General features: G+C 38.6%; 1 protein-coding gene across 9 annotated transcripts in view; it reads left to right on the forward strand.

The window, feature by feature from the left end:
• Nucleotides 1–27157, forward strand: part of PPP4R1 (protein phosphatase 4 regulatory subunit 1) — a 67599-nt gene that overhangs the window by 16329 nt on the left and 24113 nt on the right. For 3 of the 9 annotated variants that reach the window (XM_065053139.1, XM_065053138.1, XM_065053143.1), the window contains 7 exons: nt 10–145; nt 8737–8843; nt 19978–20120; nt 21538–21684; nt 23189–23296; nt 23991–24056; nt 26327–26485. In XM_065053139.1, the coding sequence (XP_064909211.1) occupies nt 10–145; nt 8737–8843; nt 19978–20120; nt 21538–21684; nt 23189–23296; nt 23991–24056; nt 26327–26485 (866 nt within the window). The remainder of the gene's footprint in view (nt 1–9; nt 146–8736; nt 8844–19977; nt 20121–21537; nt 21685–23188; nt 23297–23990; nt 24057–26326; nt 26486–27157) is intronic. The other 6 variants (XM_065053142.1, XM_065053140.1, XM_065053144.1 and 3 more) reach the window with 4 other exon arrangements.

Here is a 27157-nt window from a genome sequence, read left to right on the forward strand (position 1 = left end):
CTCTGATAGTTGGTGTGGATGACTACAGCTCAGAGTCTGATGTGATTATTATACCTTCAGCCCTGGACTTTGTCTCACAAGATGAAATGTTGACGCCTTTGGGAAGACTGGACAAGTACGCTGCAAGTGAAAACATATTTAACAGGTATGTTTTTTAAATGTCCTGTCTGGCTTATGGTATGTAAACTATTCGTCTGATTAAAATCTGACTGAAGTTAATTTGCATGAAATACAAATAATTTAAAACATTTTAACGACTTTAAAAAATTCTTCACTTTCCACTCCTCCTCCTGTTTGCTGGTACTCTTTCTACATATAGAGAGCAAAATATTAATGATAGCAAAAACCCATTTCCTTACTGTTTAAGCAACCATAGTTCAGGACTTTTTCATTAATTGGACCACATCCTTTTGGGTTTTTTTTTTTTGTTTGTTTTTTTTTGGTGGATGCTAACTTTCCTGTTGACACAGGACTAGAAGATAATAGCAAACTGTATCCATAACTCTGTGTGGAAAGTGACTTTAAAAAATTACTTCATGAAGGGTCAGGAGAGTCTAATGAACAACACTGTAGATTGGCAGAGAAACCCCAGAAGAGTTGCCGGATCATCCTCATACTTTGTTTACAGTTTGGGTATAGCTGATTCTGGTTATTGAAAATGAAAAACTGCTGAAAAAAAGTTTTATCTTGCCCAGTTAATACCATGATCTGCAGTTTCCCCTTTTTATTTCTGTAATGCCATTGAGCTAGTTCCATTTAAAAGCACAGGTATTGTAGTATACATCAAGCAGAAACGCTGCCCCCATCCCCCTCGTCTCCTGCCTCCATTTGCTTCAAACAGCCACTGTGCAATGGAATGGAGAAATTAAAAAACAGCATTTATTTTAATTGTAACTGTAAACAGGTACAAGATCACAGAAATGTGTAAAATATGTGAAGGTTGATGCTTTCTGGCATTTTATTTTAACATAGTTTAGTTAGGGCTCCAAGTAAGTCTTTAATAAAGCATGTTTGCTTTTATGTTGAATTCTTAATTTAGCAGTATGCAGAAGTCTGCGATCAACCACGCTGTAAGTTAGCCTCTATTTTGTTTTTTGTGGCCTGAGTTCTGTAAGAATTTAGCCCTGTGCTTAACTTTAGTCATATGAAGTATACTTAAAATTCCATACAACATGTATGAATATCATCCCCCCTTTGTAAGGTTTTCATTCTGTTTTCTTGAAGCCCAGAGTTTGTGGTATTTTAAAATTTGAGATGAAATCAGCAATTTGCCAACTGTGGAACAGTTTTTCTGTGTTTGACTTTTCATGGCAGGAAAGAGAGTCTTCAAGGCTGTAGCTGACAATTATGTAATAAAAACCAGTAGGGAGGAGAACAAACTCAGAAACTCAATTTGTATGATTTGTATTTTAAACAAGAATAGTAGTTCTAATATTTTATTTGCCTATTCAAGAAAAAAACCTCTCTCTGAGTATATATTGCAGTATTGCAGTATATGTTGCATGGGGTGCAGGGCATGCATAAACTTGAAATCTTTTCAATGACACTTTCCAGCTTTATGCATTCTGTGCTTTTCTGCAGGGCAAGATAGATAGAGTAACTATAGTTTTCCCTCGGGTTTTGTTGTGTTTGCTTGTTTGAGAGTGTTGGTCATGGGGGTATGTCTTTTTTGTCTTTTTTTTTTTTTTTTTTCCTTCTGGTATAAACACATTTAATCCTTGCTCTCTTTGTAGGCCTACTGTGTTATGCTACCTAAAGAAAATATAGGGAATAGCATATGCTACTCATTAGTGGTATAACTGTGAGTAGCAGTTATATCACGCTGATAGTGAGTAACTATTGCAGGCAGTTTATGATGATTCAGCATTACTCAGTCTCAAGAATAATTGGAAAGGTTTTTTCTAGACAGATGAACCTGAGCATTTCATTGGGAAAAGATAAGAGTAAACTACTTAATTTAATTCATGTGTCTTAGAGTGTGGTATAATATCATACAATTACTTAAGTGCAGTTAATACTATATTACAGTTGAGTTAATAATGTGTCAGTTATTTATGTGACCTTGAACCTGCATTTGTGTGGAAGCTTCAAATTATAGGTGCCCAAATCCTTGTAACATAATCACTGGGTAAAGTAGGGTAAGATTTTTTTTTTTTTTTTTTTCCTCTGAGTGGATGGATTTGCTTTTAGTATGGTTTTTGGGAAAAAAATCTTTAAATTTCATTTTAAATATTATTTCTCTTTGCATTCAGTTTTATTATAATTATAATATTATAATTTTCTGTCTGGTTAGTCATCTACATATGTGTCATATTAGCAGTGTGTGGTTATACTGAATGATGAAAGTGAGGTAATTTTTAACAACTACTACAAAAGCCTAGTCTCCTTTGAGTGGATTCCTTGAGCACTCATGATTTCTCAGCTGGTATCTGAAGCTCAAAGCCACTTGCTCTGACATGCAAATGCATCTGTGTCTACATCCTAAGGAATTTTAGCAGGTGGGATTTGGAACTTGCGTATAGGAATTGCTTCTTCATTTAAATACGTATGATTTTTGACAGGATGAGCTGTAAAAAAAAAAAGTGTGAGGCAGGGAATCCTTTAACAGCTTCCCAAATGGTGGAAGGGGTTGCTGTGTCACAATATTTGGCATGTTACGGTCTACGTCCTTGCTGTTGCTGATCAGCACCACGGATGTTGTTTTAGTCTAAGAGAATGGAGGGGAACCTGACAGATATTACAATAAATGATGCTTCTTGTATCTGAAACCAGGGCAAGTGGGACTCTGATTATGGGTTTTTTTTAATGAAGGGGCAGCCTCCAGGCAAGATTTGAGAAGCATCTCTAGCATATGCCTTCGTAATCCGATGTCATATTGCAACATGAGTAGGTGCTGAGCAGAAAGCCAAGACCATCACCTTGAAACACACAGAGACCTTGTGTCTGGTAGAACTGGTGTGTGTGAATTCTTGCATGGATGAGGATTCCCTTTTACTATTTACTTTAAAAAACAGTTGTTGGTGCAGATTGGAGCATAGCTTTTGTCTCATTTAAAAAATCCTTTGTGGATTTACCTAAACTTCATTGTCATTAACTTGCTTCCATTCCTCATTAAGAATGTTTAGAAGTATACAACACTTACTAATAGATCTGTTCAAATAGTGAGGTAGCTCCTGAACAGCAGACACTTTCTTCTGATCAGCCTACTTTTTGAGGGATTGCCGTTGCCCTTTCTCTTCAAAGAAAAGTAAATATTGACATCAGTATGATCAGTCTTGGCTATCAAGACTGTATCTACATATAGCTGTACATATTTTTAAGCTGTATTCTTGCTACGCTGCTTTGTGTTCTGAAGTACTTTTTTGCATTTCATTTAGGGGAATACCTGATGTCTTTTTTTAGAATAGTTTTCTCTGAAATAGTTTAACTTTAAAATAGTCTTAGAGCAGCACTCAGCAGTAACTGAGGATTTATTAGATCTCAAAGAAGGATTAAGCAGAGGTGTGTGTACTCACCTACAGTTTATCAGTAGCACTTTTACTATATACAGTATAGGTGAAGATCTGGCCTAAAACATTCTGGGTAACTTGTCTTTTTTTGGCAAAACCATATGCTCCCCTAACTTCATGGCATAGACGTGGTTTCTGATGTGGTTGGTAGAAGGCAGTCTTGCTTTCTAGACTCCCGATGAAAAAGAGATAAGCATCAGAAAGGAGGTTGTACCATATGTGGCAATTAATTATTTTAATATGGTTATCTGATTCCTGACTCCAACAGTTGCAATATAAACATTGGTTTTACATGTCTGTGATTCTGGAAAATTGTCTAGAAGTTTTTAGAATACATACTCTGGTTCAGGAAATAGGAAATCAATTCCTTTCTAACAAATTAAGGGTAACAACACATTTTTAGATGTATCAGGGCTATACCATAGGCCTTTCCAGTTCTCCACTCCCTTTTGCGCAGTCAAGACTCATTTTACTGTGTATGTAAAGACTAGGACCTGTATTCAGAAAGTACCCCCACTAAGACAGTGGAGTGCTGTTTTCAGCCCTCCGTGCTGTAATGTGTATCGAAAACCTCTCCAAGACCGCATGTTTGGTGGGATGTTGGGAATCTTTATCAAGACCTTCCTGAAGTGGAAGACATTACCTTGCCTTATTTTCATTTAGGTATGATCAGATTATAACCAACAAGTTAACTGAGAATTTTGTTATCCACACCTGCAGTTTTTATCTCCCCGCTCACTTTCCTTCTGTCTGTGCAATGGAGCCCGTTGTAAACTTTCTCTTTTGGGGGTATTTGTTGTGTACTGACAATAAGGAAATGCCAAACTCATGCCAAAGTTATGCAGGTGGAACTAAAGTGGCATGCATTTTGACTAGGACAGTTCTTATCATTTCAGGATAAACCAGGTTGCTTTTCCTAATCTCTGTCTCTCTTTCCTTCTGTTTTCATGTTTCAGTCTTTTTGAGCCCACTGTATGTCAAAGACTAAAACTTAGTAAAAATGAAACAAACCTGGGAACAATTTTTTGGGCACAAATTTGCAGACACATGTATAACAAATATATTTAGCAATATAGATTGAGAAAGTTTCAATTAACAATAACTGAATGTACCTCTGCATATTTAGCCTTTCTTATTAAGAAGGCTACAAAGATGTTGATTTCAAATGTGGGAGTTTATTCTGAATATCTTCTAAGATTGTTTGGGGAAAAGAGTGTCAAGCTAAGATACTACTACCAATATTCACTTAAACATGAAATGTCACAGAATGTTAGGGATTGGAATGAACCTCAAAAGATCATCTAGTCCAAGCCCCCTGCCGGAGCAGGAACACTTAGATGAGGTTACACAGGATGTCGTCAGATCTTGATTTAAAAGTTCTACAAAAATGGGTAAAGAAAAAGTTATCTTCTTTCATTTTCTTTCTCTTTTTAATATACGCTTACTAGCCAAATGCACTCTTTCTGCAGATGAACTCATTGAAATTATATAGTAGAATTTTATTAAAGGGCTAGTGATGGTGGTTGGTACACAGTAATTACACCACTTAGAACTCCTAGTATTGATTCTAAATAAGGTCAAAGGAGTGTATAAAAGGAGTTTGAATGAGCCAAACTAAGATATTTATAGCTGTTCTTGGAGTATATAGTCATAAATTCTAATTATGTCTGTGCATGCAGAGTTTTAAAAATGTTTGTCCCTCCTGCATGTGGACAGAAAAGCAGGCTGTTTGTAATCTATCCCCATTTTATCCTGCTGCTAATTGCAGTGAAGTGTACCTACAAGACATTGTATCAGTTTTTCTGCTATTGGATGAACTCTCCCCGTGCATGGTCATGAAAACTTGGACTTCGATAATTATCCTCCACTTCTGCACATAATAGCTGAAGCATTTGTACTGCGTGCTACATTCCAGCCTTTGACTTCTGCGCTTTCTTGGGCCTCTAAGCTGTTTAATGGATAAATGGGTACATTGTTCCTTAGGTGGCAGTCCTATACCAAAGAAACGTATGCTGAATAAATAATTTTCTTTAAAAGTTCACAACTGTAGCGTTACTGACTTGAAGCTTCACTTGCCAGAGAAGCTAGCTAAAGTCTCTTTGGACCTGGTGGAATCAGGTATGAGATCTGACTGAATGGGCAAGAAGATGTGATCTGGTAGTTGTTGCAATGCAGACAACTCTGCTGGCACTGAGAATATGTAAAGGTAGTTGTTAGTGGAGCTTGGTATCTCATTAGAGGCAAGCACTGCACAAACCCAAGCCAGTGGCAGGAGGGAAATGGCAAGAAACCATTAATCCTAATCACAAATCATGCCCTGATAACCAGCAGTAACGTATAGTAACAGAATGTATGCCATTGAAATAACTTATATTGTCATCATTAATGTTAGTGGAGTCATTTCTATCACATGTACTTGAAGGAGTCTGATTCCCTGTTAGAATGTGGTTTATGTGGATGTCATCCTTAGAGAAAACCTGTTCCTCTTCTTTTTCCCTGTCACAAGAGCTATCTCCTTGCTTCTTAAGCATGAAGCCTGTTTGCCTATTTTTATTGTTTTGTTTGTGTCTAGACCAGACAGGTCATCTTTCAGAGCTCTGTCACTGTTTCACAAATGCTCACCTGTCATTTACCTGGCAAGTTGTTGGGCAAGCTACTGCTTGCCTTATGCTACTATGCATTGGTAAGTTCATTGCAGTCTTCTGTTATAGGCTTTCTGTAGCTCCACTGCCAACGTTTGTATGAGAAGGAAGATCAGACTGCTAGACAGGGCACCAAGGTACCCTTGCTTACTCTCTGCTCTTCAGTAAGCATAGCATGGTAAAGTGTGAGCTTGCAGGGTTCAAGTAATTCCATGTTTGTTGCCTACATGCCAGCTCTCTGCCTGTGGCAAATGCGAGGTAGGTTTAGCTCTTTGTCCTATGTTTGTGCCTTGGAGGGACGAGAAGAATTTCAGCAGATTCTTGGAGGGATAGTGGCAGAACCAGATCAGAGCCCTTAATGTTTAGGGGACATGAGTGGACATAATCTCCCAGAACACCGGATGGATGGAGTTAAGAGATCACCCTTTCATTCTGGCTGCCTACCTGGTTAGGTTTTCTGCACTGAGCTTAGCTTGCCCTATTGCCTTTGTTGTAGTGCTTTTTACCAGAGTCTGCTAAATGTAGATGTAGATCCATTGATTTCTTTACAAGCCAAAGAGGGAATATAACACCTGGATGCAGGTGGGGGTCATCTTCTACCTTTAGCCCAACTGAATGTCCTTTCTTAGCTTTGAGTGGATTTGATAAATAAGTCGTATCTACTTCAGATTAGGATTCGTGGTTTTCTTTCTTCCTCTTGAGCAGAAGGTTTGTGGCCTTACAGTGTGGCTGCTTTTGCATAGCCATCTGTCCAACTCACAGGTACTATTAAAGACTTACTGTGGGATCCAGCCACTGCTGTTCAGAATACTGCTAACAAAGCTCGATGAGGAGATGAGAGTCTTCTCAAAACTCCCAGCACAGCAGGTGGGGCGGTTCTGTAGTCGCAAGGAGCCAGATGGGATGTAGTGCTGTTTGTTGTGGTTCCTTACTTGCTGAGACCGACTCTGTGGGTCAGGTGACTTGCCTCTCGCTTTCCAAGATTACACTTAATAGGTAGGAGATGCATCCGAGCAGGCTGCTTTATAAGATATTCAGAGGTATCCAGCATTTTAAAGGATCAAGTCAACTTTCCTTCTGTGTTAGTGTGTCACATAGTCTGTTTATCTCCATTAGGATTTTGGTAGCTCAACTTCCAACTGCATATCGAGATGTCTGCTGAGACAAGTCGCACTTTTACCAAGTTGAAAAGAGTGAGGAGGAGGAAATTTGTTAAAGGCAAACAGTTATTTTGCAGTTTGTTTTTTAGAGGATTTTGTTTGTATGTATGTCAAAACAGTTCAGTTTATGGTAGTTTTGTAAATGATCACTGTGAAACATTTCCATTTTCTCAAACTGAAAATCAGTAACTTAAATGTCTGCTTAGCTTTAGGAATTTATGAAAAACTACTGTATTTCTTCGGTTGCATGGAACTGTTCTCAAGCTTCCCTTGTACACTAGGAATGTAACCATCTGTTTCTTACCAGTTTATGGCCATGGCTCACATTCACCCTTTATGGTGAACATGATCAAGCTTAACTGTGCTTCTGTTCTTGTCTGCAGGACTGCTGGTTGCCAGCAGTGCTTGTATCCAGGCTACTTCCTCACAGTGTTTCTGTCAGTCTGGAAATACCTGGCACTTAACCCTTGCTGCTTCAGCATTTAGATTAATTGCTCTGGGGCAGTACAAGAGCTAGCAGCATGTTGGACACTGTTCCTTTGCCCATTCTGCTGTTGGGATAATCCTTCTAGCTCTCTGAACTGATATTCACATTGATGAAAAGGGGTTAAAAAAAAAAAAAAAAAGACAATTTATGCCATTTCAGGCTATTGATGAGGAGAAAGGTTGATTGCCACACGTTCTCAGCTGTACTGGTCTTTCTAGGTAACTGATGGGCATGACCTTGTAACATGGGCTGCAACAGAACCTTGGAGGACAAAAACCTAAATTTGACTGTATCCTGTCACTGACAAGTTAAACGTTAGAAAAATTTCTTGTGCATTTGAAGTAGTAACCAAGTTGATTCTGACTTGTTTCATATTTCTTGATGATGTCCCAGGCACACATTGGCTAGTACATGCTGTTTTCACAATATATACCCATTACTCCGTATAGCATTTGAATGAGGTTTAGCTTCTAGACATCACCATCAGATTGGAAATCTTCAGCTTGAGTGTTCATGCTTTCATTTTTGAAGTAAGTTCATAATTCTGTTTAAAACTGTTCTGATAATAGTGATGTTGTCTTGCTTTGTATGGAACAAGTTAGGAAATTCAGAGGTAAAGATGAAAGGCTGACACTGACTTCCTAACATTCAGCTCCTGTTTGCCCAGTTGGCAGATGATTACTATGTTTTTATCTTTGTTGCTGGTTTCTCTTATCCTTGTAAACCAAAGGGATACTTTCAATGTTACATTTAAAGTTAACAGTTCTTTATGATTCAGAATTCCCAAAGCAGGGCTGACTGAATTTACCAAGTTAAAAGTGAATCTATGTAAAATTGTACTGTTTGCTGTAAGGAACTTGTATGATTGCACAACTTCTTGATTTGGCTGTATTTCTGGATGTAATTAACGCTAATTTTTAATCTTTCTTGTAAACTAGGCAAATGGTGGCTCGAAGTTTGCTGGACACTTTGAAGGAAGTCAGTGATGATGAGAGAGATTGTATTGCTGTGTTGGAGAGAATCAGCAGATTAGCTGATGATTCAGGTAGGTAGCATTAAACATTTTACTGGGGTAATGAGGGGAAGTCAGAATTGCTGAACCTGTATTCAGCACAGGACCAGTGTGTTCTTTCCTGTATTCAATATTCAAACTAGGTTTCTGCAAATGCAATAAAATACTGTAAAATTTCATTTCGCTAAATCATCTCCCTAATGATAACTCTTTTCCGTACTATTTTCCTCAACAGAATTAAGCCCCCTCAAAATGTGGGATTACCACTTTCCATCAGTACATTTTTTAATAACTTTTATTAGGTACTTTGGCTACTCAGTGGATCTACATGATTATTTTACATTTGTAGGAAAATATTAATTTCTTGAGAAGAATTTTGCAAGACATCTGTGCAAAACTCCCATTAGTTCTGATAGAATTTAAATACTGAAATTGTTCCCTTGGGCCCTTCTGGGCAATGAGTTGTGAAGAGAGGCAGCAGGAATTGGCAACCAAGATGCCCGTGTAAGTAATGAGTAGGAGGGCTCTTTAGATATAGAGGGACCTCTATAGATATGGAAGGGACCTCAAAAAATCACCTAGTCCAATCCCCCTCCTGGAGCAGGAACACCTAGATGAGGCTACACAGAAAGGTGGTGTCCAGGTAGGATTTAATGTCTCTAGAGAAGGAGACTCCACAACCCCCCTGGGCAGCCTGTTCCAGTGTTCTGTTACCCTCACTGAGAAGAAGTTTCTTCTCAAATTTAAGTGGAAACTCTTGTGTTCCAGTTTGAACCCATTACCCCTTGTCCTACCATTGGTTGTCACCGAGAAGAGCCTGGCTCTGTCCTTGTGACACTCACCCTTTATATATTTGTAAACATTAATAAGGTCACCCCTCAGTTTCCTCCAAGCTAAAGAGACCCAGCTCCGTCAGCCTTTCCTCATAAGGGAGATGCTCCACTCCCTTAATCATCTTTGTTGCCCTGCGCTGGACTCTCTCCAGCAGTTCCCTGTCCTTCTGGAACTGAGGGGCCCAGAACTGGACACAATATTCCAGATGGGGTCTCACCAGGGCAGAGTAGAGGGAGAGGAGAACCTCTCTGGACCTACTAACCACCCCTCTTCTAATATACCCCAGGATGCCATTGGCCTTCCTGGCCACAAGGGCACAGTGCTGGCTCATGGTCATCCTGCTGTCTACCAGTACCCCCCCCCCGGTCCCTTTCCCCTATGCTGCTCTCTAATAGGTCATTCCCCAGCTTATACTGGAACCAGGGGTTGTTCCTGCCCAGATGTAAGACTCTACACTTTCCCTTGTTATATTTCATTACATTTTTCTAGTTGAAGCACTAAAAGAAAGAAGGAAGACTTGAGTGGCAAAACATCAGAGAAAATCTGAAGTTCATTTGTTTGTCATTGTATGAGTGCTATGTAGAGGAACTTGTATTAAACCTTATATGAGAAGAAAATGTTTCTTCTGTTACGTGTCTGATAGTTTTTCTCCCTTCTTCCAGAATTGCAGAACATAATGCTTTCTAATGGTAAAAAGATAATTCTGCTTATTTCTGTTATTCTGTCATTATTTTCTTCATTTAAAATGTGCGGTTTTATTTTTCTGAGGGAATGTCTTTGTTTAGTCAGGAAAAGCAGCCTGTTGTAAGCATTACATAATTGTATCGAGTACCTTTTCAAGGATTTGTTAAGAGGAAATGTTTTAAGATAGGAAAATCTAAGATTAAATGGGTCTTTAGTTGACAACAGTGGTGTATGACTGTTTCTAGAGTGCTTTCTTAGCAAAGCTCTTCTGAAGTCTGTATATACAGTGCTTATTTGTGTGATCATTTTAACAGTTTTGAGCATCAGAAACTTTCTGAAGCTTCAGGTTTGGAAAATAGGACAAATGTGTCCAGGGAAAAATGGCCTTGTGCAGCAACTTTGTAGCCTCAGGCTTTTCATTGGTGACCAACTAAGCGTGTCAAATTGAAGTTTGTTTAGTTAGAAATGAAAGCTGACAGTTGAGCTCAAATCAATTTGTTTCCTTTAACAACGGTGGAGTATGTTTTTAGTCAAGCTTGCTATTTTCTCAGCGTCAGTAAAAACAGCATTTCAGGCTTTTCCTGCGTTGTAGAAGTTGTCTCAGATCTGCCAAACTAGTAGCACTGGATTCTGCAGCTGCCCCACAAATTAAAGTTCTGCAAACTTAGCTGTGCGTTTCATGCCTTAAGCAGTTGCAGTACTGGAATTGGCCTATTTCTATAAGACAGATAATTAGAATATCCTTGTGTCTTAAACCATCTGAAAAATAATTATGGAACTACATCTGCTTTGTGTTTTCTTAATATATATGCTTGACCATTATTCAATCTGCAGCACAATGTTGTGGTGACTTTTTTTTTTTTTTTTAGGTTACTATTACTAGGATTTTTTTCATTTTTCTCTTATTTGATGCTTTTTTTCTGTTTACAATTTTTTTCAACTGATTCTGTAAAACAAAAAAAAAAAAAACGAACTCAGTTTGGAATAAGAAAACGTAACGAAAGTATCTGTGTGTTTTGTCTTGCTTGGTTAGAGCGAGACATCTGTATGGTTAGAGCCATCCTGGAGTCAAGCCTTTGTGTTTAAATGCATAAATAAATAAAACCAAAACCACACTGTTGGGAAGTCAAAATAAACTATGTACAGGACTTCTCATTTCTAATAGGTGATACTTATTAGTCTGACTGTTTTTTAACATTTGGAGGTATTTGTCTTCTCTTGTGAAATCAAGTCACAGAAAGCGAGGTAGTTTACTTTTTTGGCAGTAGTTGGTATAATTTGGTTTGAATTGAAGAGTGTACCCTGGGGTACACAATATCCATGCTTGCTTTGTGCTACTGCTGCTGTTATCTAAAATATAGGTACAGCAATGAGCTGGAAAAACCCAATGCCATAAAGCTGCCAAAGCAGTCCTCTGTCCTGTTAATACCTTGCAACTTCAGAAGTCCTGTAGTTGGGCTGATGTTTTTCAGTCATGGTCTTTGCTTGAAAAAGAAACATGCCTAGGTGTTGTTTGGTGTGTTTGTGTATGGTGGTGTGGTGGTGAGTTTTGTTTGTTGTGTGTTGTTCTGTTGTTTGTTTGTGTTTTTTTTTTCTTTTTCCTTAAACTGGGGCTAGGATGACAGCACCATTTCTATGTTTGGTATCATGCCCTGTATGTAAAAGGCAGCACAGAATAGCTGTTCCAGTGGAGTAAATCCATCAGTGGCAGTTGTGGAATAATCTGCTACTTCCAACACCCTTACTTGCCGAAGTAACTTTTTCTCCAAATCTCAGTTGTTTGGAAGGCTTATTTTCTTCAGTGTTTGTCTTCGTTGCTGTATTGGGGTGTTACTACTAAGTCTGTGATTTTTGCTATGTAGTTTGGGTATTTTTTAGTCCTTCTAAACTCTGGACTTCCCTGCTGTCTTTGGTAGTGAGTTCCCTAGAATAGTTACAGCTCTGGTAGGAAGTGGCTACCTTGTATTGCTTTTGAATCTGCTGTTTAATCACTTTGTAATTTCTCTGTTTCTTTAGGAATGTTAGACATGAATTCCAACTTAAATGTTTTTGTGGTGTCTTTGAACCTGTAGAATCCAAGAAGCATCTTGGCACAGAAGCCCAGTGCTTGGCAAATGTTATTTTATCCCCCATAAACCCTTGTTAGAGATAAAATGCTTATCTTTGTGTTAAAACAGCTGGGCCTTCTTCATTCTGAAATGTAGACTAGCCACAGACTTATGTGAGCTTTAACAAGAGCCTTATGTCTGTCTTTTTCACTTGAGTAAATTGGTATCAGTCAAAGTTTCTTTGGTACCAGCTTGTGAATGGCTTATATGATACATCACAGTGTGCACAAGTATAATTAACTGGCTTTGAAAGTTAGCCTTAGCCAGAATTATTGCATTATTGGCATTTTGCTCAGTGCGCTTGCAAGCGGTACCAGAAACTTAAAATCTTATTTTCTGAGGGTTCTTTTAGAGACAGAGTCTATATCTTCATTTCTAAATTGTATGTGGTATTTTAGTGTACTATGAAATAAATATTTTTCTAAAGAGAAGAAGGAGGAAAAAGGAATTGACTTCCTGGATGACTGGTGTTTATTTGCTTGAATATAACCAACTAGAATTTTTTTTTTCTCCTCAATGAAAAGTAGTCTCTTTACTGCATGGAATCAGTGGTGAACACACTTTGCAAAACAAACAGGTTTTAAAAAACAGTTATTAGACTAATTGGTCATTAAGTTTTGAAGCTGTATAATCAGGCTTAATGTGGACAGCCTCACAACCTTAATTACTTAATAGTGTGCTTAACCTGTGTTAGTAAGACCATTTCAATTACGGCTGTCGGTATGGTAGGAGGTGCCAACAATACCTGTCGAGCAGCACATATGATAGCATTTAATTTAACAAACTCTTCATATGTAAGCAATATTAATGGGAATGCTAATATTTGCCTTTCCCAGCTGTCAATAGCTCCACCAGTGTTTTCTTCCCTCCCGCGTCTTCTGTTTCAGGATTTTTCATATGTCTTCTCCCACCTCCTGCTACACTAAGAATGTTTTCCTTTGCTTCATCTGATCCTCTTCAGTCATCCAAGCAGATGCATGGAGAGACAAATGGGGACTGCCCTCTCTCATTAGTCTGTGTTTCAGTCCTTGCTCTGCCAGTCAGTAATTGACTCAATTTCTGGTTAGTAAGAGAAAAGAACCTGACTACTGAAGCCATACACACATCGGATACATCAGGCTTTCTGATGGACTCCTACGCCTAAGGGGGTTGTCTCTGGTTACAGTATATTTTCACTTACCTAGATTTTCTTTTGTCTTAGAAGAAAAGGTAGGAAAGTTGAAGAGATGGGTAAAATACAAAATGAGAGAAATCAAAGGTGAAAATATGGATGACACTAGAAGGAAAAAAGAGAAAGTTGTATTTGGGAGAGAAGAGGATAGATAAAGTTTTCAGTTTGACTCAAAGTTTATTTAAACTTAGTCTTTGATCATTCAAATGATGCTCAGTTTGAGAATTGACATGTGCACAAATCCAGTACTGTTGCCATGCAGATTGGTATTTTAGTATGCTGTGGACCTTATTTCAGGCTGAGTACAGAAATTGAGATCTGTACAGGGGAAAGGGCACAAAGTTGCTTTCACTTTTTTTTTTTTTTAAGAATGAAAGTATAAATGGAAAGCTATGCACTTACACCTTTACTTCTTACAACCTTTAATAAGAAAAAATATTAATATTATTAATATTCAAGTGTACTTAAAACATTCATCAAAATTGTCAGTCAAAGCAGTGTTAACATCACCCATAGTTGTTCTTCATATACACTTCTGTAACACAGAAGCCTTACAGCTCCTCACAAATGTAGGGGAAATTGACTGCTGCTTCTGTTTCAGAATGGTCATTTTGGGATAATGAATCCTTTGCAGCATTTCTTCTAATTATTGTGCGTTGCTGCAGAATAAGCTATTGTGATATAAATCTAGTTGTGAGCTGGCGCTGGAATAATTATTTAATTTAAAAATAACTGTTCTCGAGCAATTAGTTGATATTATACTGTGCGGCTCTGCAACAATCTCCTTTTAATTTCCAGTATACAATTAACTGTGGTGCTTTACCTCCTTATAGCTGAGGTGGAATACAGAGTGAACTGAAACCTTAGCAGGGATAAAATAAACAGTACACATTTATCTAGGAAAGCTAAGTGTATGTGCTAGGAGTAGCAAGCTGAGCATATTGGTACTTTGCTTACATGAGAGGTGGTGTCAAACTCTAGGGGAAATTTAAATGGTTGGTTGGTTTATTTGTTTTCCATGGATGAGGAAGGAACAATTAATTACTTCTATGGTGTAGGTTGTTGTGTGCAGATCAAAGGCTGCCCAGGTTGTGGAGATGTTGATTGGAATAGGGTTGCATCCCTGTGAGGAAGAAATCAAGTAAAGGGAGTAGGAGACCAGCATGGATGAGTAAGGAACTCCAGTCCAAACTCAGGTGGAAGAAGGATGTTTATGTAATGTGGAAAAAGAGAAAGACCATCTGGAAGGAATACAAAGAGGCTGTTAAGAGTATGCAGGGATGCAGTGAAGAAGGTCAAGCTCCACTTGGAAGCAAATCCGGCCAGGGATGTCAAGGACGAGAAGAAGGGACTTCCTCAAGTACATCATGACCAAAAGGAAGGTTAGGGAAAATGTAGGTCTGCTGCTGAATGAGGAGGGTGCCTTGGTGACAGATGATACAGAGGAGGCAGAGTTAATGAATGCCTTCTTTGCTTCCCTCTTTACTGCTAAGACCGGCCCCTGGGTATTCCAGACCCTAGAGACAGGAGAGAAAGTCTGGTGAAAGGAAGACTTTCCCTTGGTTGAGGAGACCCGTGTTAGAGCTTTTTTAGACAAACTGGACATCCACAAATCCATGGGCCCTGATGCTATACCACCCACAAGTACTGAGAGAGTTGTCAGATGTTATTGCTAAATCACTCTCCATCATCTTTAAAAGGTCTTGGAAAACAGGAGAGGTGCCTGAGGACTAGAAGAAAGCCAATTTCACCCCAGTCTTCAAAAAGGGCAAGAAGGACGACCCAGGAAACTACAGGCCAGTCAACCTTACCTCCATCCCTGGAAAGGTGATGGAACAACTTATTCTGGATGTCATCTCCAAGCATGTGGAGGAAAATAAGGTTATCAGGAGTAGTCAACATGGGTTCACCAAAGGAAAATCATGTTTGACCAACCTGATAGCCTTCTATGATGGTATGACTGGCTGGGTAGATGGGGGAAGAGCAGTGGACGTTGTTTGCCTTGACTTCAGCAAGGCTTTTGGCACCATCTCTCACAATCTCCTCACAGGCAAGCTCAAGAAGTGCAGGCTGGATGAATATGTGGTGAGATGGGTCGTGAACTGGCTGGAGGGCAGAGGTCAGAGGGCTGTGATCAATGGTGCAGTCTGGCTGGAAGGCTGTAGTTAGTGGGATTCCCCAGGAGTCAGTGTTAGGTCCAGTCCTGTTCAACCTGTTAATCAGTGACCTGGATGAAGAGACTGAGTGCACCCTCAGCAAGTTTGCTGATGGTACCAAACTGGGAGGAAGGGCCGACACACCTGAAGGCTGTGCTGACGTTCAGCGAGACCTGGATGGGCTGGAGGACTGGGCAGAGAAGAACCTAATGAAGTTCAACAAGGGCAAGTGTAGGGTCCTGCACCTGGAGAGGAATAACCCCAGGTACCAGTACAGGTTAGGGGCAGACCTGCTGGAAAGCAGCACTGCAGAGAAGAACTTGGAAGTTCTGGTTGACAACAGGTTGACCATGAGTCGACAATGTGCCCTTGTGGCCAAGAAGGCCAACGGTATGCTGGGGTGCATTAAGAAGAGTGTGACCAGCAGGTTGAGGGAGGTTCTCCTCCCCCTCTACTCTGCCCGGGTGAGGCCACATATGGAATATTATGTCCAATTCTGGGCTCCCCAGTTTAAGAAGGATAAGGAATTACTGGAAGAGTCCCGCGGTGGGCTATGAAATGATTAGGGGCATAGAGCATCTTTCTTATGAAGAGAGACTGAAAGAGCTGGTCTGTTCAGCCTGGAGAAGAGAAGGCTGAGAGGGGATCTCATCAATGTTTATAAATATCTCAAGGGTGGATGTTAAGAGGATGAGACCAGACTCCTTTCAGTGGTGCTCAATGATAGGATGAGGGGCAGCAGGCACAGACTGAAGCACAGGAGGTTCCATCTGAATATGAGGAGAAACTTCTTTACTTTGAGGGTGCCAGAGCACTGGACCAGGCTGCCCAGAGAGGCCGTGGAGTCTCCATCTCTGGAGACATTCAAAACCCGCCTGGACACATTCCTGTGCGATCTGCTCTGAGTGACCCTGTTTCAGCAGGTGGGTTGGATTAGATGATCTCCGGAGATCCATTCCAACCCCAACTATTCTGTGATTCTGTGTAATATTTTGCTGGTTTCATGTGGTCTGGAAATCAAGAGAAATACAACTGTGTCATTTTATTCTGGCAACTTCTTTTCAAAGTTATTTACAAATGGAAGAAATGGAAGTGTATTTTTACTTCCTTCTATCATTCTTTTAGTTCTGCTTGATTTCTAAAACTCTGTTAAGTTTAATTCTGTATATAGAGAATATACAAGACCTGATAGAATACAGTGCTAATGAATGAGAGAAAATGAGTTTGTTTCCAATATCTAATTTTTTATATTAATATTTCTTTTTTTTTTTTTTTTTTGTTTTGACAAGTTGCAGGTTTTTTTTTTGTTTGTTTGTTTTCTAGTAGCTTGCTACCTTAAGGCACAGACTTCTACCTTCAGGAGATCGTTTGAAAAGAGCAGCATTTAAAAATAATTCTTCTGCAAATGGAAAAGTACTGTTCCAAGCAAATGTTATTGAGAACCTAATTGTACACAGTGATTTTTCCAGAGTGCCTAAAATAGAAACTTTCAGTCTTGATGTGAAGTAAAATTCTCCACCTAGATTTTGTTTATGCTGTGTGAGAGCCTGGTCCTGACTGTATTGTACAGTGCAAAAAATATATAATGCAGATGTATTCCCCAGCTGGATGAGCTTACACTTTCAGAAGCCTTGTATAATAACTTTAACTGATACTGCCATGCTCCATTCACTGTGGTGATGACTAAACCATAGAAAAGTTTAAATTGAAATGGCAGACAGTGTCGTGTATTGGAATCTGTATTTGGAGCTGCCACCCGTCTAAGCTCAAGACAAAGCTGAGGAATGGATGAAAGGAATGAGAAAATGCAGTATTTCTAGTGGAAATTTTTAGTGTTGCTTGGGTCTTTAGGAAACATAATACAGAAAAAAAAACCCTCTACTGTAACCCCATCAAACTGTAAGATTAAGCTCTATTCAGTACACACTAGAACATATGCTTCAGCATTTGGAAGAACTGAGCTCTTATCTAAATTGGTAAGGTTAAGGTTCAGGTTCTTGCACAGCGACAGTAATTCCTCAGAACAGCACAAATGCCTTTTTTGCTAGTGAATTATGGTGTTGCCTTACACAGACAGTTACATAGACAGTGCTGGATTGTTTGTTGGTCTTAATTGACCTTAATAAGATTGCAGAGCCACGTACTTAAAAGTTAGGGAATGTGAGAACTAAGGTGACTTTACAGGTCTAATTCATTCCTAGACATGAATTTTTCAGATCTTTAATTGCATCATCTCATCTGTGTTTCCCACAAAGACAGAACTTGCTCAGTAGCTCAGGAAGAAGGGGGTTTGCTTTATGTGAGCAGCTCTTCAATAGTCTGAAGTGGTGTGGTCACTCTCTTAAGTGCTGCATAATAGATGAACCCTGTTCTGAAGAAAAAAAGGATCTTATATTTTGGTAGTCATTGTTCTCTTGCTGGAGTACTTTGTAAAGAAATCTCTGAATTCAGTTTCACAGCAAACCTAGACAATTTGGGGAAAGGGAGCGTTGCTGTTAGTTCACAAGTGGGTGGGCAAACTGTAGAGGTGTCAAAGCCAAAACAGTCTGCACATTTTGAGGGCCTAGCATCCAAAGCTTTATACATAGCTCTTGTTATGCTTAATGCAGAGCTCTTGTTGTCTTTGATTGTAGCAGTGGTATTTCTTCAGCAGTGAAGACAAGAGTTTGGACTGCAATCAGATGAGTAGCATACAGTTACACTGAAGGTTCTGGCTTGAGGATTTTGCACAGCTTCATGCTAGGGAAAGGGATGAATTGGGTTTCTCAGCATTTTGTTTCTTTCACTCTGTTTTGATGGTAATATCACAGTAAGCAGTCCCAGTATGCTCTCTTACAATCACTTGCTCACTTCCATCATCAGATGGTTCTGCTCCTCGAGGGAGATGTGTGATTGCACAGAGAAACGAATCCAAGTGCCAGTTCTTGCTGTTTAATCATGCTGCTGTGGTGGGCCAAAAGCTGCATCAGCCAGATCAGTTCTTTGATATAGTTTGTTGTCTGGCTGCACGAACAGTTGTATCGGCATGATGGAATCCACAAGTTTTGGGTTTGGGAGGGTGGGAACTGCCTGAAGCAAATTTGGAAACAATTTGGGATACGCTAATGCTGAACATGCAGCCTCAGACAAATTTATCTTCCTCACTCCCCCTCTCCTCTGCACGTCCCTCCTCCCAAGTCATCTTCTGTCTGCTGCAAGAAATGAGGCAGGAGTCCTAGAGAAGTGAGAATGAGATCCTAGAGATAAGTGTTGTGACACAAGCCTCTTGTACCCTTAGATCATGTCTTGGGCATGTCTTGAAATAGCAGCCTTGTGAGAAAGGTGGGAGTGAGTCCCTCTAGCCCTGGCATTAGGCCCTGGTTCCAGTTTCTTGTCCAGCAAGTTCCAGTCTCCTTTCCCTTTAGTTGCTAGTCTTATCTCCTTATCACTCACCTCTCAGCCCTCTATCCCTCCTTGCCTAGCCTGATGGTTCATGGTTCATCCATCAATCTGCTCTGTTTCCCATCTGAAGCCTTTTGAAAAGAGTTACTCTTGAGAGAGGGGCTGTTTACAGTCTGTTTGCAGTGGTGATGGCTTTCTCCATCTCAAAACATGCTCTGTTTTCTCAATTTTAAAAGGTTAATTAAATTTTTTTTTAAATAGTCACCAACTTTGATGAAAAACATACCTGAAAGGCTTAACATAAGCAACTGGAAAGATGCAGGATCTTTTCCATCTGACAAAAATATCAGTAACCTTAAAAAGCAAATAATGAAAAAAATCATTGGTGGTTGTGGCTGGTTGTCCTGCTCAGCAGGATCTTTCCTGCATGAGAGGCTGTGGCCAGGAGCACCCCTCAGTTTGGTTCTTCTCAAACTGGTACAAGTGTTGGGTTGACTTCTGCTTAGATTTCTTGGAAGTAAGTGATGCTAGTAGGGAGCTCAGACAGATTCTGCTACTTGTAATGTTTGATGGCTTGCTCTCCTTATACCTGTACCTGTTTTTTTTTTACCAAGAATGTGAAATCTGTCATTATAAAAGATTAGCAGTACAGAGTGTACTTGGACATGGTTTTGCAAAAAGATGATGCTTATCAAAATGAAGCTTGATGTAAACATGCTGCCCTGAACATTTGGGAACACAGTTTCTATGTACAGGACTGTAAAAAGCTTATTCTGGCAGTATGCTTGTAAACATTTATTGTGCCTTGTTTGGTTTTATTTTGACCATAACAGAGCCAACAGTGCGGGCAGAACTGATGGAACAGGTGCCTCATATTGCTATGTTCTGTCAAGAAAACAGACCTTCAATCCCATATGCTTTTTCCAAATACTTACTGCCTATTGTGGTACGATACCTCGCAGACCAGAATAACCAGGTAAGTGTCTTTTACAAATAGTTTATTAGCTTGTTGAATATACTTGGTGTGATGTTTTTCAATGGAAATAATTTAGCATCATACAAGTGTGTATTATTTTGGGGTAGAAGGGTTTTTGAATGACATGAAATGCATGGCACTCTGAACTTTAATTCAAGAAAATTTCCAACTTTTTTCATCTAATGTAAATGTAACTACTCCTACATTTATACAATCCTAAAATTATATTTGACCCTTTGAAGGCAACTGCAAGGCTGATGTGGCCCCTGGTGAAAATGAGTTTGGCACCCCTAATCTAACATGATTCTGATTTGGGGCCTTTTATCTGGTATTGTATTCTTATGGGCAAAATCAAAGCTTCGATAAGCTTACGTAACTTCAATTCTGATGGTATGATTTTTTTTTTTTAACATCATTATGAACCTTCATAACCATTTATTTATATATTGATCTAATAAAACTTTTGGTTGGATTTGTATGGTTTGTTTCTCTACATGTATTAGTTAGCTTGTCTAAAGCTTTCTCTAGGCTTCTCCATGTCCTTTCAGACTAGACTAATCCTAGGTGATACAGTATTTTAAGTATTTTAGATCTCTGAGTTTGTAACTTTTTCTTGCCTTTCACTTTCCAGATTTTCCATAATTAAAAATAGGTACCCAAACCTGTTTTTCTTGAGTTGGTTTGCTAATTCATTTCTAATACAACCACCATGCTTCTGCTTGATATTTTCTTGCTAGCAGATCAGTGATTCTGTTCATTATCTTAAGCTCTGTTGATACTTGATAACTCATGTGGCTGGTTTGCTCTGAAACAATGATCTCGGTGATGTTTTCAAAATTACTACATTGCAATATATAGTTTATTGTTTTATGTAATATTTTCTGAAGAACTTAATTTTTGAGAAGTAGGGCTTAGCCATGTGTGAAGTCAGTTATTAATGGTTATTTTGTTTTTGTACAGTCTCTCAGAATTTAAAATACATTCAAAATAAATGCTGTTATTCCTTGTTAGCCAAAATTGTTCATCTCAGAAAAAGAGGATTTGTTTAATAAAATTCACTTTATTTAGAACTTTGTTGCTCCCAGTTAGTTGTTCTGCTTTTCTTGCATGGGCTTTGCCGTGACTACTTTTTTGACATTGCTGTACTGTGTTTTGGGAAGTATGTAGGAGGACACTTTTGTAATAGCGTTGCCTTAGTTTGCAATATGCAGGTTCTTGAGTTCAAATATAGTTTGGTTCAAACATGAAGCATTTGCAAAAGTGGTTTTGGAGTACACGTCCTCTTGCTGAGTGCAATTGGTATAGGTGTGTTGCAGTATAGAGGTACAGCTTCCAAAACACAGAACATGTATTTAAACAAACAAAGAAAAAACTGTCTTTGAGTTTCTTAGTTCAATTTTTTGTCTTTTTATAATAGGTAAGAAAAACAAGCCAGGCAGCATTGTTAGTTCTGTTGGAGCAAGAACTTATAGAGAGATATGATGTGGAGACCAAAGTATGCCCTGTTCTGATAGATCTGACAGCTCCAGACAGCAATGATGATGTGAAGACGGAAGCAGTGGCTGTAAGTAACAGCAATACCAAATCACACAGTGCAAAGCTTGCTTGAATGCTTGATGTTTTAGTAATGGTAGTGTATTTCGAAGATACACATCCATGTGGTATTAAAGAGAAAAATCTGTATTGCAATCCATAACTAATCTAACTTTTTCTATTCTGTGTTACACTCAAATCAAGGTTAGATTTAAATTCAGTAGCTTATATATGCTGTAAAGAAAAACCTAACTGGACAAGCTGTCCCAAGACAGCATGTGTGATTAATTTTATTGACTCCTAAAGCATCTGCTACTGTTGGCTTTTTAATATTTTCAGGTTGGTTTGTTTTATGGAAGTTTAAATTGCATATGTGTAAAATTTCCATCAGTGGAAAATCTCTAACTCTTGAATTCTGATGGTCTTTGCTATTCTCTTTATTCATTTTTGGTTTGTTTTATTGGATGAAATTGTAAGCATTTCAGTTGATTAACTCATGGTTGGTAGGTGTGGGATTTTTTTTTTTTTATTAGACACAGCCTTAATAATTAAAATTATTATCTGTCAAATTAAAATAGTAAGCAAATTAGTAAGTTAACTGATGAACAAGAAATGGTAGGAGATGTATGTCCTTTTATTTCCCTTGGATTTTTTTTTTTTTGCAATTTGTGTTGATGCTTTTTGCTGGCAGATTTTTTTCTTCTTTTTGGTTGATAGAGAGCTCATTAATATTTCACTTTCATAATGTGGCTGGACTCCTAAACAGTAAACAGGCTGGACATGATTGTGTTTGATACAAAATTTCTAGGATGTACTTGAAGAAGCTTACAAATACTGTAGAAAATAAAATTTAAAGCAGAATTGTTCTATCCATCTTCATTGTTTTGAAGATTTTAAATATGAGAAAGGTTACTGTAGGTCACTGAGCCCCTAAGGGTTAGAAAAATAATAATTGTTATTATAACAAAATGAATTTAAGTAGCTCTACTGACATGATAAGGGAAATTAAACAAAAAATTATTTTAGATTACTTATTTTCTTTAAGAGTTGTAAAAATTTGAATGAAGGAGCAGTTAGAGGGAAAACTGTTGCTTTCTTTGGTATGATAAGCTTTTTTAGTAATTTTATGTCGTGGAGTTGCATATGTGCAATATAGAGTGTTGTGATTAAATTTTTAATTGTGCAGAAGTTGTAGAAGTCACTTAAGCATATTAATTGTCAATTTTCTGTTAACTGTAAATATATTCATTAAGTATTGGAATAGTGAAAGAATCTCTTTTTAAAAAAATTTTCCTTAGAGTTGAGTTATCTCCATTAGTTAGGAATTTTATTTAGTTTGATGAAAGACCAATGTCTTCTACAGCTGTGTAACATCATGATTGGAGGAAGGTAAAAAGAAAAAAAAAAAGGCTTTTTTCAATTAATTTCAGTTTTCAATAAAAATCATGCATCAGAATGAAAAGTGTAAAGTGTCTGTGTGTAACTGACAGGTGTGTTGTGCAAGCGTCCCTGATTAGTGTCTGTCTTGCCTTTAGATAATGTGCAAAATGGCCTCCATGGTGGGAAAAGACATCACGGAAAGACTTGTTCTTCCCAGGTTTTGTGAGATGTGCTGTGACTGCAGAATGTTTCATGTTCGTAAGGTATGAATTATCAGCATCTGATCTGGATTATCTATGAAAGGAATGTCATCAGCTTGGAACTTGACTTATCTAAATTATTGTTTCCTGCTAGATTTCATTTGGGATGTGTGTAAGTGAAAGCTGTGGAGTTTCTTTTGTAGCTCGCATTTCTGCAGAGTTTATATTTGGCACCGAGTGTTTTCCAGAGTTCCTACCTTTATTATCAGAAACAAAGAAACAATCTGCTTGCCCTTATGATTGTGCAGGTAGCCACAAAAATGTGAACCGACTGTAACTGATACAACATCAGCCACCTGAGCTCATATCGCTGTGTGTAGATGGAATTAGAGATGCACCTTAAGATGAAATAAACCAGTACTCGATCATGGTATTTAGGTGCTGTGGCTGTGTTTTGGTTTCACCCTGCTTGTATTCTTTCATTTGACAGCATTTTGAATGCATTTTATCCTCCTTCCCTTTCACTTAAGTTCTGGAGTGGTTCCCTTGTGATTAAAAAATGCTGATTAAGTTTGAAATAAAGAAAACTTTTTTTTTTTAAACCATGGGAACTGATGGAATGGGGAAGTGGCTGATATTGAGTTTGCACTGAAAGCTGTTTTTATGGTCTTAAAAGCTGTTTACATTTTTCCTTTGATTTTATTTGCTGTATTAAAGCCATGATCTTAGTGGTTATTTCTTGCGTTTTGTCTGGTAGGTATGTGCAGCCAATTTTGGAGACATCTGCAGTGTGGTTGGACAGCAAGCCACTGAAGAAATGCTGGTAATCCACTTCTTAAAGGATTTTTCTTTTTAATACAAGTCAGTAGTGGAGTTATACAAGGTGCGGAGAAGGGTAGTTAAAATGATTAGGCAACTGTGTACGATTACTTTCCCTTAGGAAGGAGAGACTGAAACAGCCGTGACTCTTCAGTTTTGCTGGTGTGAGGTTATGATTGATGTTTACAAAATCTTGAAGACAGTTACTGTGAATACAGAACTCTTACTTACCAAGTCACACGGTCTGGATCTAAGGGATAGTCAGTTCTAAATCTGGGAGAAGGGTTCAACCAAACAGAAGAAAATGCCTCAGACCATGGAGGCAGAGAGTATAGCCAAAATACATTAGGCAAGAGGTGGGTAGGAGTGCATCATAGAATCAATGTCCATAAATGCAGTGAGAGACTGCAGATACAGGAAGAACATGGGCAGTATAGACTGCTAGAAGTGGCAAGGTTTGTGTTATCTCTTTAAACAGCACCACTTTAGCTGCCATTCAATGATTTGATCTTTTAAAGTCTGTTTTCCTTACTTGAACAAAGCCCCACAGCCTTCCTAGGAAGGAGTGAAAGAGAAGGAAGGGCAGAGAAAATAAATGAATCTGGGCAATAACAAATGTAATAAAGGGAAGAGATACAAATTCAAAATGGAAAAGCAGGGAAGTGGATGGAGAATTGAGCAGAGTATCCTTAACAGTGCCCTCCATTCCCTTGGCAGGACCAAAGGGCTGGTGGATGTTGCTGGTCTTGGAGACACAACAGGGCAGGGATCCTTCTTCAAGCTTTCTCCTTTTGGCAGTGTGGACAGTGGGCTTGTTGAGGGCCAGAGGAGGTTGATGAATCAGTGCCATGAATTAGCGAAGAGCTTAAAAAGGAGAAGAGTGTAAATGCAGGCATGATTTCAATAAGAGGCTCCACAGCCTTTTGCAGATATGGTACTGGGACAGGTATACCCAGTGTGACCCTCAGGGCATTTCTTACATTCCTAAAGCATTCGCTGCCTTTTTCCCTAGGTATTGTGTGGTTCAAGCCATTTGATAATGAAGTGTCACTGTGCAGATTTATATCCCATATGTTTCTTGATTTGTGATGTAAATTGATTTCTCTCACACAGGTTCCCTCTTAGTGATATGTGTAATGAATTTGGATTAAAACTTTGTAGAAGATGCAATTAGACTATGAAACAAAGAAGTGTTATTTATTTTATGTGAAAGCAGTAACATGTGGGTGGATGATTTGGGATCTTGTTTCCATAACAAAAAAATACTGGTTTCCATTTTTTGTGCTTTTTTGATTATTAAAACAAACAAACAAAAACCCCCAAACAGGCAAAAAACTGTATGGCTTTAGATAAAACTTCATTTTGTAACATAAATACTTTTAAAAATAAGGAGCTAAGTCCAGAAGACTTTGCTGCAGACCGTAGGAATAGCTCAACATTAATAACTGAGATCAGAGCTGTAGCAAGTCATTGTATTGCTTACATCTTACTGGTCTGCCTGTTGCAAGTGAAGGCAGCCATGTGATGACCTGCATGTCTTACTGCCTCTCCTACACTCTGTCTACCATTTCATCCTTACTATTACTTTTTTCCAAAAACCCTAATCACTTGAGCAGCTTCTAAGTGCTTTGGTTTTATTAGTAAAACCACTGCTCTGTTCAAACCTGTTTTCTCTTGCACCAAATGCAGTGTTTCTCTTGTTCCCCTGTTCCTGTGTGCAGTTCAGGTCCTGCTTCATAGGGCAGGTAGTGACAGAGACTAGTTAGTCTCGCAATGAGAAGTGATGGAAAAGAAAGGTTTTCTTTCCACAATGATGGAAAAGAAAGGTTTTCTTTCTTTCTGAAGATGCTCTTTTCTTTGCATATCAGTGAGAATGTTACAAAAATCTGAAGTGATCTCTGATAGTTAAAATCATAATGCACCAGTATTCTTTATATTTTTGTTCCTTTCAATATTATCTGCTTGGCAAAAATGGTGTAGTGATGAGGTTTTGTCTTATGATAGTTTTTCTGGGCTTGAGGATGTTTTTGGAGATGGGTTTTTTGGAGCTCTTTTTTGGATATAAGTCAGTTGAGAGAGTTAGTACTTTCTTGCTGTTCTTCAGCTAGGTGATTTTTCCTTATCTGTATCCATAAGTACCATTTGTCTTGCAAATGTTAAACTAATGCATCTGAGTTTGAGGGCAATGGGGGAAATGTATGTGAGGAAAGAACTTTATTTGGAACAAATACTACCTGTTAAGACTTGCGAACTTACTCACTATGTTCCTAACAGCTGCCGAGGTTTTTCCAGCTCTGCTCTGATAATGTGTGGGGAGTTAGGAAAGCTTGTGCTGAATGCTTCATGGCAGTTTCTTGTGCAACATCACAGGAAGTCCGGAGGACAAAATTATCAACCCTTTTTATTAATTTGATTAGTGATCCTTCACGATGGGTAAGAATTGCTTTTTATTTCTTCAATAGCTGTAATATTTCAAGGATTTTATTGTAATACTCCATATAGAACCTCTCCCCATAGGTGTGGATAATATAACTTGTTTGATGTACCTCAAGCAAAATTCTTCTTAGACTGCTTAGTTTGTCAATGGGTGTAGAGGGTCCCTCGCATTTTTGCAGCAGCATGTAAGAAAAACTGTGTCGTTGGGATAACTTTTCTTAGCTACAGAACTGCCTATGACTTAACATTGCTGAAAATCAGTAACAAAACTAGAAAATTAGATGTGGTTTATTTGTATTTCTTCATATTCCCTACCACCACCTGCTTTTATTGGGGGGAGTGGGCCAGTGGAATGGAGTGGTGGTGTTTGTGGTTTGTTTGTTTTGGGTGGTTTGGTTTTTGTTTATTGTGGTGTGGGGTTTTTTTGTTTGGTTGGTTTGGGGTTGGGTTTTTTGGTCCTTTTTTTTGTGTGTGTTTGGTTTGTGTTTGTTTTGTTTTGTTTTTTGTAGGGGGGTGTGTTGGTTTTGTTTGGTTGGTTTGGTGGTTTGGTTTTTTTGGTCTTGAAGATCTGCTTTCCAAACCCTGTGAAGTTTGTTATTGAGCAGACTACTTCCAAGAGCCAAAAGTAGATCTTTTGCATAGGAACATGAGCTCTTGGATTCTGAAATG

The sequence above is a fragment of the Columba livia genome, chromosome 2 (assembly GCF_036013475.1).
Source record: "Columba livia isolate bColLiv1 breed racing homer chromosome 2, bColLiv1.pat.W.v2, whole genome shotgun sequence".
Lineage (NCBI taxonomy): Eukaryota > Metazoa > Chordata > Aves > Columbiformes > Columbidae > Columba > Columba livia.